Source organism: Strongylocentrotus purpuratus, unplaced genomic scaffold, assembly GCF_000002235.5.
Source record: "Strongylocentrotus purpuratus isolate Spur 01 unplaced genomic scaffold, Spur_5.0 spur5_scaffold_4, whole genome shotgun sequence".
Classification (NCBI taxonomy): domain Eukaryota; kingdom Metazoa; phylum Echinodermata; class Echinoidea; order Camarodonta; family Strongylocentrotidae; genus Strongylocentrotus; species Strongylocentrotus purpuratus.
In genome coordinates this window covers 372143-388839 of record NW_022145610.1, presented here as the reverse complement: position 1 = coordinate 388839, position 16697 = coordinate 372143, and the positions used below count along the sequence as shown (strand labels likewise).

The following is a 16697-nucleotide window of genomic DNA, read 5'->3' as shown; positions in this document are numbered from 1 at the left end:
TCTCATATTGTGAATTCTTATTCTGTTCTTTACTCTTGATTTTCCAGGGTGCAGACTGTGGGGGTGACATGCTTTCGAGTAATAGCAATTTCAATTGCTTTTGTCACCCCTGACCAGCAGATTGTATCCTTCTCTCTCTCTCTCTCTCCTCTCCACTTCCCTAAAGCTGTGTGTATGTATTAAGATATTTCTATGTATTATCTAATTGTTATACTCACTGTATGTTTTCCGATTGTTCAAATAAATAATAATAATAATAATAACCCCTCTTTCGTTGTCACATAAGTCATCATTTTAGTACATTACTCTCTCAGACACATTTCTCCCATAAACAAATCTAACTAAATAAGAATAAAACATTAAATAGCACAAAGCAATCAAATCTTAAGATTTATACTTTCGTCTTGGTTATGACTGCATTTATTTCTTTGCAAAATAAATGGAATCATTTTTTAACAGTTCATTTCACAATTACATGTACAATCATTCAAAATTGATAAATCATAATGAATCATGTTTGAATATCAAAATTGAAACTTATTTAACTGTAGCACACACTCATGGCAAAAAATACAACATGGTAGCTTTATAAGGAAGGGCGGTACCAGTGTTCTCGGACAATTCTGAAATGCAAATTCACAAGGCCACTGCCGGGTTAGGGGGAAGGAGGCAACGCTCAAAATACACGGGAGCGAGGGCGATTCGCCCCCGTGAGCTCAACAATCGCCCCCGTCAGATGGTTCACGGGGGCGATTGCAAAACTAAAAATCGCCCCCGTGGAATTATAAAATAAAGATTATCTTTTCTGATATAACTTTAACATAATATTGGGTATCAATTTTCAAACCTTTAACCAATGAAATGGAACAGGAGATGGCGCTTTCTATCCCATTTCTATGAGTATTACCGATACAAAGAACGGAAGCTCGCAGTGCAGCTATAAAGACCAGCAAATAATGTAACTCGACCAGTAAATCAATATTGAGAAGGAAATCACCAATGCAGGGGCGGATCAAGGCGGTTTAGGGGGTTTAACCCCCCTCCCCCTTGGGCTGCCAAGTGAAAATGTGATGTGCATAGAAAAAGGCTAACATGTGTCAAGACCTACAAAGTATTAGTAGATGTCAGTAGATGCCAGGAAAACATCACTAACGGGGGTTCAAAAAAGCACCCAAAAAACTCCTCGCCGCTTCGCGGCTCGTGGACAATGCTTTGCATGTAAGTAAATGCCAGGAAAACATTACTTACGAGGGTGAGCACCAAAAAAATTCAATAGAAATTTGTATCAAAATAAGAGCCCCCGTCAGCACTAAAAGAGCCCCTGTGAGAAGGTTCACGGGGGCTCTTTTTTTTTGGAAGAGCCCCCGTGGACAAAAAATTAATTTGAGCCTTGGAGGGAGGGTTACAATATGCTATCTACAATATACTTTGAGTACTGCCACAATGGAAGAGGAGCTTAAAGGTAATACAAAGTTTTGGTATGGGGTCATGAATTTGGTTCAAAATGAACATATTGGAAGCATTTGCGATCCTACAATATTCAGTGATCATTGGCGCAGTTGAAATCGAGTCTAAAGTTGTGAAATTTTAGATAATAAACTATTCATGTTGTATAGCTCCCTCTCAAGTTCAAGATATTAATTAAGCTATAAAACAATGTTTCTTGACTAAAATCGACCAATTAGCTATTCCCGTTTGGAAATTATTTATCACAACTACATATTATGAGATGTTCAGGGTCGCAGCTACCATTGTACGGCCGTAGTCGCTATTCGAAATTTTATCAAAATTTACCGGGAGCACCGGTAAATTTTTATATTCAAATTTTCTCGAAAGCAGAAGTGTTTTAGGGGCTAAATTTTCTAGTACTTCTAATACATCCACAGGGGCATCCAAATCTATCAAAATTGTAAAGAATCACTATCAACCCAATTTTCAAAATTTCCAGAACTTTGTATTACCTTTAACAGAAAATCATTAATTATTTATATTTTTTGTGTATGACATACAAAGTTGTCAGCTGCATACGTCCCTATTGCCTGATAAAATTGCCGATCTGAGATTTACATAGATGTTGTAATCTAACTTTTCAAACATTATTTCTTATTCTATGTCTGATTTCTTTCACACTTTCACCAGTCTATTTCACTCATTTTTTCTGCTTTTACATAAATCAACTTGTTACAAAGGTTGGATTGCACTTTGAAATATGAACTATTAGCAATTAATATTAGTCCTACATGCCAAATCCTTCTAAAATATATACAACACTGTAAGTTTATAAGATTAAAACTTCTTACATGCAACTTTCATATGATGGATGACCTTAGTCTGTGCTGTTCTTAGTGAGGCAAGAGGAAGATTGTCACTGTAGAGTCAGTGTCAATGTCGAAAGAATAATAATAATATTGGATATTTATATAGCACACATATCCACCATTCATGATGCTCAAGGCGCTCCAATTAAGCCTCCAACTATTACCCTGGCTCTGCTAGGCAGCCGCTTTCGGCGCTCACAGCAGAGTGGCAAATGTAGATTAATATCTTGCCAAAGGACATTAGTGCTGTGGCGGGACTTGAACCATGGATCCTGTGATCCACAGTTCAACGACTTATCCACTAGACCACAACATCTCTAAATGGAGGCACATTTGGAGTCAGAGTCTTCTGTCAGCGTTGCAGTCCCCGTCCAGTCCTCATCCATCTAGCTCATAGTAACTCTTGAACCCATCCTAAGCCTTCCGTTATATTGAAGATCTCTTTTCTTGACCTCTCCATCACGATCCCACCTAACAATAACTTCTGTATTTTTGTCCATCCTAAGAGGTAATTGACAAAATATTCAATCAAGTTATCAATAACTTGATTCAATGATAAGTAGAGAGGACATAGGAATTTTATTTCATTAAACAGGAATGATACCTAGAAACAGGTATTAAATAAAAAGTGTTTTTACTCTGTCCTAAATTAATATTTTGACATAAACAGTAATTATAAATGAAAATCGGAATATAAATTTAAGGTCTTCTATTAACAGAAAAAAGGCAAACCATGCACCGAGTAGAAAAGCACATTTGCCATTGTTTTATAAATACTGTTGCGCAATTTATTCACTTGAAACGCAATTTGTGACATTGTGGCACTAAACTCCTGGTAGGAAATCAGACTGGAATAACTCCTATTTAAAAATATTAATGTCTTACCTGTGTTCAACGATTTTAGGTTGGGAGGATTGGTTTATTGTTTTAAAAAATTGTGACAGCATATTCCCTGTTCTGTATGGTACTATTGTAAAGGACATCTATACAGTATTTATCAACCACTGAAGATGATATTATAGGGTTTTATACGTATTACTGGATTTGTTGTCAATCATTGAATTGATATGTTCATATTATCTAAAGAAGATATAAAATCTGCAGGTTATCAACAAATTTGTGATGAAAGTTATAAACCCAGTAAGTAACAATGAATGTACTAGCATGTACTAGTCTGCCAGATTGAAAGAAACTTTATTATATCAAATTTCAGAAAGACCACTAAATAAGGATCAATATTCAAAGTTAGTCAAGCGTATAATATCTTTCATTATTATTTATCGTGCAATTATCGCACATAGACACGCGTAATGTAGCAGCGGGTAATATAAGAGCATATTACCATGCGTTTCACATCTGGGCACTTGTATGATACATGTATAAGTGATACTTGAATTATAAGAAGTGAATAATTAATATTAATAACATTGACTGGCTCACATTTTGGTTGATATGAGACAATATTGCCCTCAACATAACCATATTGCCCTCGTCTTCAACCCGGCCAATATGATTATATTTGGGCAATATAGTTTCATATTCCCATTAAAGCCAGTCAAAATCATAAAAAATATTTCATACTAAAAGAATACAAAATGTAACAAATTAAGTTAAAACTTACCTTTGATGACTGAGGGGACTTAGGTATTCAGTCGGTCGGTCTGTCAGTCGTTTGGTCTGACCTCCAAACCGTGGTATTGGAAAAGCAATCAGTTCAGGGGCAGGAGGTGAAGGTGCTGGGTTAAAAGGAGAATGTATTTGATAACTCATGATGGATGCAGAAAACCCCCAAAACGGCTCGTACAGGAAGCTATACTGGGAAGATATGATTTTAAAATCCCATCTCTTCAAAAAATTACAGGCATCAGGTTAATACATATTATTTTATTTTTTTCTGTGATGAAACAATACAAATTAGTGTTAACTCTCCTCCCTCACCCCCTTCCCCCTATCAAGAAAAATACAAAATATAAGATGAAGCCTGTCATCTTGTAAGTTGATGCACCATAAGTAGCTCAAACATGACACGTCATGACAAAAATGAATGTCTGCCACGCACATTAAAGAGCGAGGAACTTGTGTTCGATGCCTTCCAATACCATCAACTGCCTCAACCCTTTCAAAGCAAGATCAGTCATGCGTTTATGAAAAAAATTGAATGTATGGGGACCCGTCATCTTTGGAGGGCCCTCCTAGCATCCCCACCACTGTGCGCACATTAGACAATTATTTCCCAGCATAGTTTTGTCCATGGATCATTGTTATGTAAATGAAAGTAGTTCATTTGTTTGCTAAAGATTGACCACCTCCCCCTCCTCGACCCGACCCGGCTCCCAATCTATAACTATTCTTTTGGAGCTAATTTCCTTACCAAACATACCTCATCAATGCTAAAAGCTCTCCACATCAGCTGCACAAACTCCTACTTGGACATCAACCACTGGGGTGCTAGTGGTTCCTCATCTCTTGTTATCCCATCTGGTAAACTATGACAAAATATTAAAGGTATTTGTTTAATTTTTCTGCATTTGTTCAAACAAGCCACTTCATCTCACGGTTGGATTTTCCTTTAACTTATTAGCAAGCACATCATTATTTAAAGCAATTATATAAGCAGACCTTGAATAATCAAGTCTTAGTCTTGTAAACATGGGATGAAACAACACAAATTAGTGCTAACTCCCCCCCCCCCCACAACGTGACAGACATGTGCGCTATACAAGAAGCCACCAGTACTATTATTATAAGCAAAATACCCCCCCCCCCCCAAAAAAAAAAAAAAAAAAAAAAAAAAAGCCTGTCATTATGTAAGTCCAAGGCAAAAGGTACACCTTAAATAGCTCAACCACAACTATGGTGGCAAAATGAAATTATCATGCACAATATAAAGAGGGAGGAATTTGTAGTGGACGTCTTCCTATACCATACCAGCTTTATATATAAAATGCCCATTAGGGCCTTGCCTGACATTGCGCCCGTCTAGAAGGACTACTTTTTAAGCATGAATGCACATCCTTCTGGACTAAATATAATAATCAATTTAAGAAAAAGAACAATAAAACATACATGAGAAAGTATCATAATTATGGTACATTTAACTTTACCTACAAACAATTTATTTTCCTTAACGTAAGTACGTACACCAGACCAGGCGCGCCGGAAGCAGTTTGGGATTGGGGGGGCAAACATTCCAGGGGGCTCACCTTCCGAGGGCAGTGACGTAATGAGAAAAAACGTTCGGAAGGGGGGGGGGGGGGCAGACGAAAAATCTGCATCACCACCAGTCTTACACGTTACATGCAGGTCCCGCGGAACGTTTTTCAAAGTGAAGTATTAACGATCAGGTAGAGCGTAAATTGGCGTGGGGTCCAGCCTCGGCAGGGTGTCAAGGGGCTGAGCCCCCGGAAGCTCAGGGATTTTAGGTATTTAATTACGGTTAGATGAGCATCCAGGGGCCTCTTTAAGGCCATTGACGTGTTCCAGAGGGGGGGGGAGCCCCCAGAAGCTCAGAGGTTTTAATATTTAACTACGGTCAGATGAGCAACCAGGGGCCGCCCTAGGGCACTTGGTGGGGTCCAGGGGGCAGGGCCCCCGGAAGCTCAGGGGTTTTAGGTATTGAATAATGGTCAGATGAGCATCCAGGGGCCCGCCTTATAGGGCCCTTGGTGGGGTCCAGGGGGCAGAGCCCCCGGAAGCTCAGGGGTTTTAGGTATTTAATAATGGTCAGATGAGCATCCAGGGGCCCGCCTTATAGGGCCCTTGGTGGGGTCCAGGGGGCAGAGCCCCCGGAAGCTCAGGGGTTTTAGGTATTTAACTACGGTCAGATGAGCAACCAGGGGCCGCCCTAGGGCACTTGGTGGGGTCCAGGGGGCAGGGCCCCCGGAAGCTCAGGGGTTTTAGGTATTGAATAATGGTCAGATGAGCATCCAGGGGCCCGCCTTAGGGCCCTTGGTGGGGTCCGGGGGCGGAGCACCCGTAAGCTCAGGGGTTTTAGGTATTTAATTACGGTCAGATGAGCATCCAGGGGCCCGCCTTAGGGCCCTTGGTGGGGTCCGGGGGCGGAGCACCCGTAAGCTCTGGGGTTTTAGGCATTTAATTACGGTCAGATGAGCATTTTTTATGCCTTATTTGTGACATTGGCAGGTCACTTATTTTTTCTCTCCGTCTTTCTTTCTTTTTCTCTTTAACATACTTTTTCAAAAAGTGAGAGGGGAGGGGCTCGAGCCCAGCCACTTTGCAGACCATGTCATAAAGGCTTCTAAATAAGCGTATTTTTCGCCCGACTGTAATTTGGGAATTTCTTATTTTCCAACAAACGCATAAAAAGGTATGACTTTAAAAAAAATGGAGAAAAAATACCGGAAAATCATGTCATAACAGCAACATGTGTAAATCACTGGTATCGTATAGATATACCCCCCCCCCCCCATCAGTACGCCAGCGTTCAGGGGCTCATGTCTTCTCACCCCTATAACAAAACCAAAAAAACAGACACGTTTTCCCATTCTCGCACAATATGTCCACGATATGCGCGTATCGCTATTATAAACCGTATAGGTAGCATGCGCAATGTTTATAAAAATTTAATTCCTGTGAACTTTCCTTTTCTTTGAATGCAATGGTATATGTGCTTTAATTCAGGTTTTTATTATTGTTATGTTCTTTTGGGTTAAAAATACAAACCATGTTTATTCCTTTACTGCTTTTTTTTTTTTTTTTGGAGGGGGGGGGCGTTTTGGGGGGGCAAAAATGCGTTTTGCCCCCCACTTTTTTGACTGGGGGGGCAACTGCCCCCCCCTGCCCCCCCACTTCCGGCGCCTATGCACCAGACCCACGTGACCATTAAAGTCATTAAGCTTCGGGTCTGACACGTATGTTTAAAGATAAAGTTGAGTTCTGGTCATGTGATTGCATTGTGAACGAAACGGTGTGGAATCTATCAGAAAAGGTTGATCATCTAGTATATAAGTATTCGTGTGTATTGCAAGGTTCTGGAATCATCAAAATGATAAGAAATTTGGCCAAATCTTGGCAAAGTTACAAGCAATGTACACAGAATGATGTATATGGGACTACACGAGCACATGGCGAAAAAACCTACCCCCCGATTTTTACGATGCTTCATGTCATATTTAGAATATGAAGGCATTTGAAGAGCCATGCTTTTCAGGGAACATGTTTAATCTGATGTTCTTCCCAGAACTCAACCTTCTCTTTAAATTAGACACACCCAAAATGCTGTAAGGTGTTCTTAAATGAAAAAACAAGTTTTGAAAAGGTAAAAACGAGTTTGGTCACTACAAGCTCATCGTAATATCACCATATATCACTTTTATCATTTTCATGTATTTTGCACTGAATATTCTCTGATTTTGTTTGTTTTCATTTTTAACTCATGACCATACACCAGAGGGAAAATCATAAAGAGGGTGTCTCTGTTTTTAATTGCCATATCGATTGACTTTGACGATCATGCTGTTCCACAACCCTTGGTTTCTAGCCTTCTCTTTTAGCACCACTCCTAGTTCTTTCACTCCTCTCTCTTCTAACAATTCCTGCAGACTGTCCATCCACAGTATCCTTCTTCTCCCCCTACTCCTCCTTCCCACAATTTTACATGTCAAAGCAAGGCTCTCTAGGCCGTCTGAAAGGTACTATGTCCCATTTGCAAGCCAAAACAAGGGAAACGCTCTCGGCGGTCTCGCCTGCATTACGCAATTCGATATGATGACAAACTGAGGTTGGAACATTATGCATAGGCAGGGTGGCCCATTAGCAGGCCCCCCAAAATGAAATCCTCTAAATATAATCACATTTTGAAGTGAATATTGCCTAAGAATCATCAGAAGAATTATTTACTATTAAATGTACCACGATCGATAACTTGAATGAAATATATGAACAAATTAATAAAAAAAATTATTAATTCTCATATTAAGTTGTGAAAACATAATCCAAGTCTACTGACCTTTGACCTTGTGACCTGGAATTTGTGTCATATGATTTGTGATACTTGATAACCCTTGGGTACAAGTTTCATGGAAATTGAACAATCAATTTTGAAAATATGCTAAAAAATTCAAAATCTTGATGTTGATGCCACAACAAAGTCTAAGTTTGTTGACCTAAAATGACCTTTGACCTTAACTTAGTGACCTGAAATACTACTCACATGATTGGGGATACTTGATAACCCTATAGTCCAAGTTTCATTGACTAAGAACTTAAACTTTAAAAATTATATCAAAAATTCAAAAACTTAACCTTAGGTTAAGTTTTCGATGATGATGCCACAACATAGTCCAAGTCTGTTGACCTGAAATGACCTTTGACCTTGACTTTGTGACCTGAAATTCTACTCACATGATTGGGGATACTTGATAACCCTATAGTCCAAGTTTCATTGACTAAGAACTTATACTTTCAAAATTATATCAAAAATTCAAAAACTTAACCTAAGGTTAAGTTTTTGATGTTGACGCCGCCGCCGCCGCCGTCACCGGAAAAGCGGCGCCTATGTCTTGCTTTTTTGCTACGCAGGCGAGACAAAAATGAAAAGGTTAAATTCTAATGCCCGCATTTGAAAAATTTAGAACTTCCCTAAAAAAAAAAGGGGTGAAAATGTCTTTAAGTGGGAAAATAAAAATGTTATGTATGTTATTACCAAAGAAGAAAAGAAGCCAGTCGTGTAATGCGATCCATGAAATTCAACTGCCTAATCAACATCTCACATATTATTTTCCTCTTTCCCTCTTTACCCTTCTTAATCTCATCATACCACTTTTTTATGTTTTTTTTTTTTTTTTACTTCTTTTAATTCATACCCATTAATCAGAGGGAAGATCATAAAAAGTGTGTATACCGGTAATGCATTTTTTAGCATCTGACAATATTTTACTACATGTACAAAATGCGTGTTTGACGCCTGACAATATTTTACTACTTTAGGGGTTCATCCGGTACTGAAAAGCGCTATATAAGAACAAGCTATTATCATTATCTATACTTGGTCTTATTCTCTATCATAGCATAATAATCTTTGGCCATGGAAAGAAGATTCGGATGCAGCGCTCTTACAACAATTGTCTGTGCTTTGGCAGTGATGACGCCATGTAAGTATATTCTCATTATGCCAAAGGGGTTTTACTTGTTCAAGATTTTACCAAAACATAAACAATGGTTACTTTTCAATTATCTGTTATTGGTCAACCATATCACAAAATGATGTAAACAAATTTTTAGAAAATTCATTACCCATTCTTATGAAACCCCAAACCCTTTAATTCATTGAATGTCCTGAATGATATGACAAGTTCGTTTTAATTGAAGGTTATAACTTGAAAAACAAAATATTTAAGTTTAAATTTTCTTATCATATATGCAAAATACGCAGTTTATTTAACATTTATGCAAGCAGAAAATGGCAAACTCATGTTTCATGAAGTCTCTATTTTTTGTATTTTCAAAAGATTAATCCACAACCGATTAAAGATCGAAAAGTACTGTAAAACAAAAAAGCTATGCATTTTTGAAAACACTGTTATTCAAGAAAACAAAACATGTTTTACTTGAACTATGTTAAGATGCTACAATGTTATTTCAATCGATTGTGTATGATTGTTTGATTTGTTCAAAAGCATATATTTATCAATAAATTCATTTTACTAAAAAAAAAAAAAAAAATGAATGATGTGACCAAGAATCCACACAAAATTTTCAATTTTCTAAAAAGCAGTGGCTATATATATGAGACATTTTACAATACCTATTGTAGTTATGTTATATCATGCATTAATTTTCTCCAATGTCAATTATTGTAATATTGCTTGGTCAAACAGTCATGATTACTTTATTACTCAATTATTTGTTTTGCAGAAAAAAGCCTAAGAATAATTTATAATTCACCATATAAAGCTCATACCTTGCCAATGTTATATATCCTAGTTATATCTCCTAAACGTTTATGATATTGAATATTGCAATATTTATGTTTCTGTGTTCTAGAGGCTTATTATCATCTTTAATTACATCACAATTTGTTTTAAATAGTAACATATATAATTAAAGTACATGTAATGCTGTAGAATACCATCTGCAAAAAGTTAGAACTAATATTTTAAAGGATACATTTTTAAAAAAAAGGTCCTCATCTATATGGAGCACTATTATTCCGAGCCATCTAAAGAATCAACCTTCTGTACATGTAAATAGTTTTGAAAGTTCCTTTCGATCGTTTTTATTAAATTTGTACTCTGCAATTTGAATATCATATTTGATTTATGACGTATATAATTGTATACATTTTTTGTCTGTATTACGTTTTCCTTTTTCTTTCTACTGTTTCCACCTGCATTCTTTTTCTTTTTAATGTGCTGTTAAATATGAACTTTCTCTAGAGATCAACGTTCAACAAGGCTAACTGCTCTTTTTGTTGACCCCTCATTCGATAGAAATTTGCTTTCTGAACTTATTTACTTGTTAATGTTATTGTATTCTTATTATCTGTCATGTTACTCTTTTACATGTATTTACGTGTTTCAAATTTTGTATACTTTTCATGTATTTTATATATGTTTTTTTTAATGAAGAATGGAATCAAATACCTATACCTATACCTATACCGTAGCTATATAATATATATATATATATTTCACTTTCAAGTAAACAGGATTGCTTCCTCGTTATATATTAAATAGGTATTTAGAATGATGGTCTATAATAGTGATTTAAATTGACTGCCAGCTATTTCTTGGTGGTATTATGTGTGATTGAAAATACCTTGAGTTATTTTGTCAGATAAATGTGACACCGGCACAGAAAATGTGTGTTCCAAAAATTATCATCAATTTTCGTTATGCTCTTAATACCTAATTCAAACTGCCAAACCGACCCCAAACCGACCCCAGACCGACCCCAGACTAACTCCCCACCGGCTGATTTTCGACCATTGGGGTCAAAATTATTATTTTGTTTGGTGTGTAGTCAGTGTGATGTCGTCTCTTTGATGTGACTGAGGTTTAATATCTAGCCTATGTTCCTATTCGTATCAAGTTTCAGCGCTCGAATCGCCGGGCTCGCTTGGACATGGTAGTGATAGTTGCAAACCAGTCGTATTGGACGGAAAAGATGTTGAACAGAAGACCACATACCGTGTTGACGGCAAACGCTCCTTTGGGAAGCCCGGGAGCGGGTCTCACCCGGTTCAACGTAAACACTGCACAGCCGGTATGAAAATGAATCCTTTTGGTAATTCAACATGGGTGATATCAATTTAATTTAAGACCTAATATTGACTCATTTATTTATGAAATTTATCATTTCTATACTTGGTTGGTCATTTTCACCAATAGTGGGGTCTTCCATCTATGATATACCCTGACAAGATTTTATCTAATAATTGATATTGCTTGATTTGATATTGAAATAATTGCAGTAACAACGTTGAATCATACCACATTATAATCTAATTCCCTATGCGTTTTACTTTGCAATATTGGTTAACATAAACGGCTGCCCGTAAAGTTGAAATAAAAAAATTCTTACATTTTTTGATGAAATGACTGTAACAATATGATATAATCTCAATAAATAAAGTTCATATCTTCTCAGAACTTTACTGATCGATAAAGATTGGTAAATAAAGATAATATTGATAAAACAACAGCAACAAAAATAAAACAGAGACCCCAAAACCACCTCGGTTAATTTCGTTCTGCACAAGCTTATTAAAGAACCAAAAATGTTAAATATGCATGAACATTTTTCCATTTAGCATGTAGGCTTCTAAGTAATAATAAAATAAATAATGACACAATACAATTTCTCATTATAATATAGCTTATATTTTCGCCGCATCTATTGCATAGAACATAATGCAATTCACAATGATTACCGGGGGAGGGTGGGGGGGGGGGGGTAAAATGCGAGGGAAAATCTGTATTCCATTGGTTCACGGTGATACAGATTTTCTGAAATATTTACTTGTACATTTTGAAGGATATTATGCGAGGGAGCTTGCAACCGAGTGAGAAGATTTGTTTGCATTCTTATTAGTCCAAAAGCTGCACTCTTGGGCCCTCCAGAGCATAAAAGTGTGTTGCTATCTTTAGTCAGTATTTTGGGGGGCACTTTTTCAAATTTTCTGAGGGGGGGGGGGGGGACTACCACCCTGATAAAATTGAGGGGGGGTCGTGTCCCCCCCACCCCCCCCCCTCCCCCGGGATCCCCGACCCAGTGTATTTGTGAGAGTTTCTTCCTACTTTTGATTATTATCGCGACAAAAAGATTTGAGAAGCTCTCCTGAAGTGTTTCCTGGGGAGCCACAGGACTGTGGTGACATCAAGGCAAGTGGGGTGAATTTGAGTGGAATCTATGGCATACATCCTGGAGGAGTCGGAAGACCGTTCAACGTCTACTGCGACATGGACACCGCTGGTGGTGGTTGGACGGTGAGTCCTGGGTTCAAATCCCAGCTCAACTCTAAGGTCCTTTGGCAATAAAATCCATGGTTCGCTACTCTTAACCCAGGTGTAAATCGCTACCTGATATGCTAGCTAGAGCGCTACATAGGCTATTTTGAGTTGGAGCGACAGAGTGGTCACGTCGTGATCGATATGTGCCCTGTATAAGAAACCATTATTTTCCTCCTTTCCAAGTTGAAAGATGTGTTGGTTTATTTTATTAAAAATTATACATATCCATGTATGAATAACATACAAATCAGTTATTGAAAAGACGCCTGGATCGCTCTAGTTAGAGCCAATTTATCACGGATCTCTTCTTCCTAGATGTCTAGAAAAAAATGAGTGCGTTCTAAGGGGTACTGGAGATGATGGAGGGGGGGGGGGGGGGTACACACTGATTCCCCCTTCTTCGACATCTCAAAAGCTACGTACCAGTCAATGCCACTGTGACGTAACACTTTTGGAAAGGTTTCATTATCTTTAATACTGAATGTATCCATTTATATGCCACTCTGCATCATAACTATAAGTATTATCAACATCAAAACCCCATCTTCCTTTTTTATGTTTCAATTAACAAGTTCTATTGCCTCTAAATATTCATTTTTCACTTTGCTCTCAAACTGATCAGTCAGCTATTATGAGTTTTGATTCCCTCGTATTTCCCTCTGTCGTAAATAAAGTGCTTTTAAAACTTGACTTGAATGCATTTCAAAGACAAAGTTAGAAACTCCTGATAATTCTTAAGCATGTTAAAAGCATTTTTAAGAGCTCAAAACTTGATTTTATTACTTCTGAGTTTTTACATTTCTAAAACTTGATAAGAATGAACATAGTAAGCCCAAAGAAGCACCTTCTAATGCATTATTTTAATTGTAATGACGGGGGTGTAAATATCTAATTAGATATGTGGGGGGGGGGGGGGATCTTGAAAATTACACAAAAACTTATTTGTATAGTGCTAGGAAATAACTGACATGCAGTATAGCTTCTCTCATTGTGTTATTTCATCAACATTTGCGTATTTTCCACACAAAAAACAACAACAAATAAACAAATAACACTGAACCAAAACCAAAGCCAAAAAGAATCAAGTATAAATGATTGGATTATTTAGAAAGTGTTTATCATCCACACTCTATACACTCCTGACCATAGGTCTTCCAAAGAAGAAAGGACGGTTCTGTTAGTTTCAGTGGTAATTGGTTACACTACAAGAAGGGCTTCGGGAGCGTTTCCGGGGAACACTGGCTTGGAAACGATAAGATTCATCGCCTGACGAGCCAGAAGACGTATGAACTATGGGTCGATATTGAAGATTTCTCTGGGAGGACCAGCCATGCCAGATACCGCAAGTTCATGATTGGCAACGAGACCATGAATTATGATCTGAAGCTAGGTGATTATTCTGGCGGAGGTGCAGGTACTTTTCTCGCAATTATGACTCTTGTCCCTGGCTTCATACATGGACCAGGGGGGGGGGGGGAGTACTCTTCTTGGGGTTATTGCGGGGAGGTGATTCCATGCAATGAGTCCAATTTAGCCATGTATTTAAACAAAATCTAAATAACTCTTGATAAAACCATCAATCAATCAATAGTCCTTTCTGGTATCACTCACATTTTGAAATGGTCATAAACAAAAGTTTTTAATTTTTTGATGAATTAATTAAAAAATAAATAAAGATAAGTCATATGGGACCAAGTTGCCTTGGGGATATTTTTTGTTTAAATAATCATGTTATGTATATATATAAATACTTAAAATAATATAAAATATAAATACTTAATAAACTAAAATAAATTGAATCCATTATCGTGCAGGAGATAGTCTTGCTGCTCACCGCGGACATCAATTCAGTACCAGAGACCGAGACAACGATGCGTCCATGTTAAATTGCGCCGGCTATTATTTATCCGGGTGGTGGTTTAGTGAGTGTCGCATTTGCGACCTTAACGGGATCTACCAGTACTTGGACGTCAGCGTTCTTGCTCCTAACCGATATTACATGGTGTGGAACCCCATGAAATTCCTTAAGGGAAGCGAGATGAAGATACGCCCGCTAACCATGGGTGACTGAGCCGTTTGGGTCCGGAAGCCAGAAATGCTGGGGTGCTGCAGGAGTTGCTGAGAGCATGGTCGCAAAGTCTTACGGCTTTAAGTTTCTTAGCAGGCCCCTCCACATTTTCCTATTAATTTCTCGTCAAAATTTTTTCTCAAATCAATGTATATATTTGTCATAATATTGAATAATTTGTTGGAGAGAGAAAATGAATACATTTTTTCATTACTTGACTAACATCATCATCATCAACTTCAGGTGGTGATGTAAAGCGCTGCTTTGGTCTTCACGAGAGTACGCCATGCAACTCTTTCACCTGCCATTTGTGTTGCGCCTTTCATTCGAGCGGATATGTCACCGGACTGTGTCCTTTGGCAAGACATTGATCTGAAGTGGGAAGCCCATGTCACAGATATTGAAAAAAGAGCGAATACAAAACTATATATTCTCCGTTCTTTAGGGAAGTTAAGCCTTTCACATGATGATCTAATTACTATTTTCATTAGCTATATTCGCCCAATCCTTGAATATGCAACTCAAGTTTGGAGCGGAGGCCTCACTGGTGTACAAAAACAACGCATAGAAAGATTTATAAAATGCGCTTTGAGGATTATCTTTAGAAAGGATTACCATAGCTATGCAAACGCTCTTACTCAATCGAAATTACAAACATTGAAAAGTCGTCAAAATGACCTTATTACCTTCTTTAAGAAAACTCATGCACAGACCAATTCAAACAATTTACTGGTATACCTCAAAGAGCACACTATAGAACTTTGCGAAGGACTAACAAGATCCCTGAACCCAGGTGCAAAACTAAACATATGCAGAATAGCCCAGTCCCAGATTTGATCCGTTTGTATAACAAAAGTTTGTTATGATTGTATTATACTTTGAAACAAATTAAATTGTCAAATTTCTTTTTTTATTACAATTTCATATTCCTTAGTATATAATTAATTCATAAATCTGAGGTCTAATTTTTTACAAAGTTAGTCAATGTATTATTTATGACATGAAGTATGCGATGCATATTTATATTTATATTTATATTTATATATTTCTAGTGTTCACCTTATAATATTTATATTTGTTTTGCAATGTATCTTTGTATTTTATCAGCATGTACATAGTTGTTTTCCCTCTCTTTCTATCTGTCCCCTTTCTTCCCGCCCCTCTCTCTCTCTCTCTCTTTCTCTCTCTCCTGTTTTTCCATCTCTCTGAATCTTTTTATCTCTCTTTCTTTTTTAACTCAAATTTTTAAATTGAAATATTGTATAAGAGTGGTATAAAGGATACATATACACGCTTTTCATAAGTGTTTCATAGTGTGATATATTTTTTTCCCAGCAATTTATTCATGTGCAATTCAATTATTTGTTATTGTGATATCTCTTAAAATGTAAATGTATAATTGTCTTCACCATCAATGTTTTATTAATGCGCAATTCAGTTACTTGTAACTGCAATACATGGAAATGAATCAATAAACACCATTTATCTATCTATCTATTTATCTGTCTACATTTGCCACTCGATCTCCACCTACAGTTGTAGGTGTTAAATGGGTACCCGGTAAGATGCGAAAGTTAATGTGGTTAGATTAGCAAGTGGCACTTGTACAATGGTGACTGGCTGGAATGCTCCCCAGGGAGTGGAAAATGTGCATACATTGTCAGTGTTGCGGGTAAGCCTGAATCCGATGACCAGGGTAGTAATATGTGCTGCGCCTAGAAACAAAGTATTAGGCGCATTATAAATGTGAGCTATTATTATTATTAAACGGAATGAATTATGAGTGGATACATGTTTTGTGTTATGTTGAGGTGGTGAAGTGTAATTGACGTTTTGTTT

At 37.3% G+C, this 16697-nt stretch overlaps 1 protein-coding gene across 1 annotated transcript; it reads left to right on the top strand.

The window, feature by feature from the left end:
- Nucleotides 1–11444: 11444 nt before the first annotated feature.
- LOC590384 (ficolin-2-like) lies at nucleotides 11445–14974 on the top strand. The gene is made up of 4 exons (XM_011667939.2): nucleotides 11445–11543; nucleotides 12644–12766; nucleotides 13940–14204; nucleotides 14605–14974. Exons 1-4 carry the CDS (start codon nucleotides 11445–11447, stop codon nucleotides 14859–14861), a joined length of 744 nt encoding a protein of 247 aa, XP_011666241.2. The 3' UTR covers nucleotides 14862–14974.
- Nucleotides 14975–16697: the final 1723 nt, after the last annotated feature.

Excerpts from the sequence above, each read along its gene's own strand:
- LOC590384 (XM_011667939.2), top strand. The coding sequence starts at position 11,445 with ATGTTGAACAGAAGACCACATACCGTGTTGACGGCAAACGCTCCTTTG. Across the intron at positions 11,544-12,643 it reads ACGTAAACACTGCACAGCCG|GACTGTGGTGACATCAAGGC; the intron begins GTATGAAAATGA and ends GGGGAGCCACAG. Across the intron at positions 14,205-14,604 it reads TTATTCTGGCGGAGGTGCAG|GAGATAGTCTTGCTGCTCAC; the intron begins GTACTTTTCTCG and ends ATTATCGTGCAG.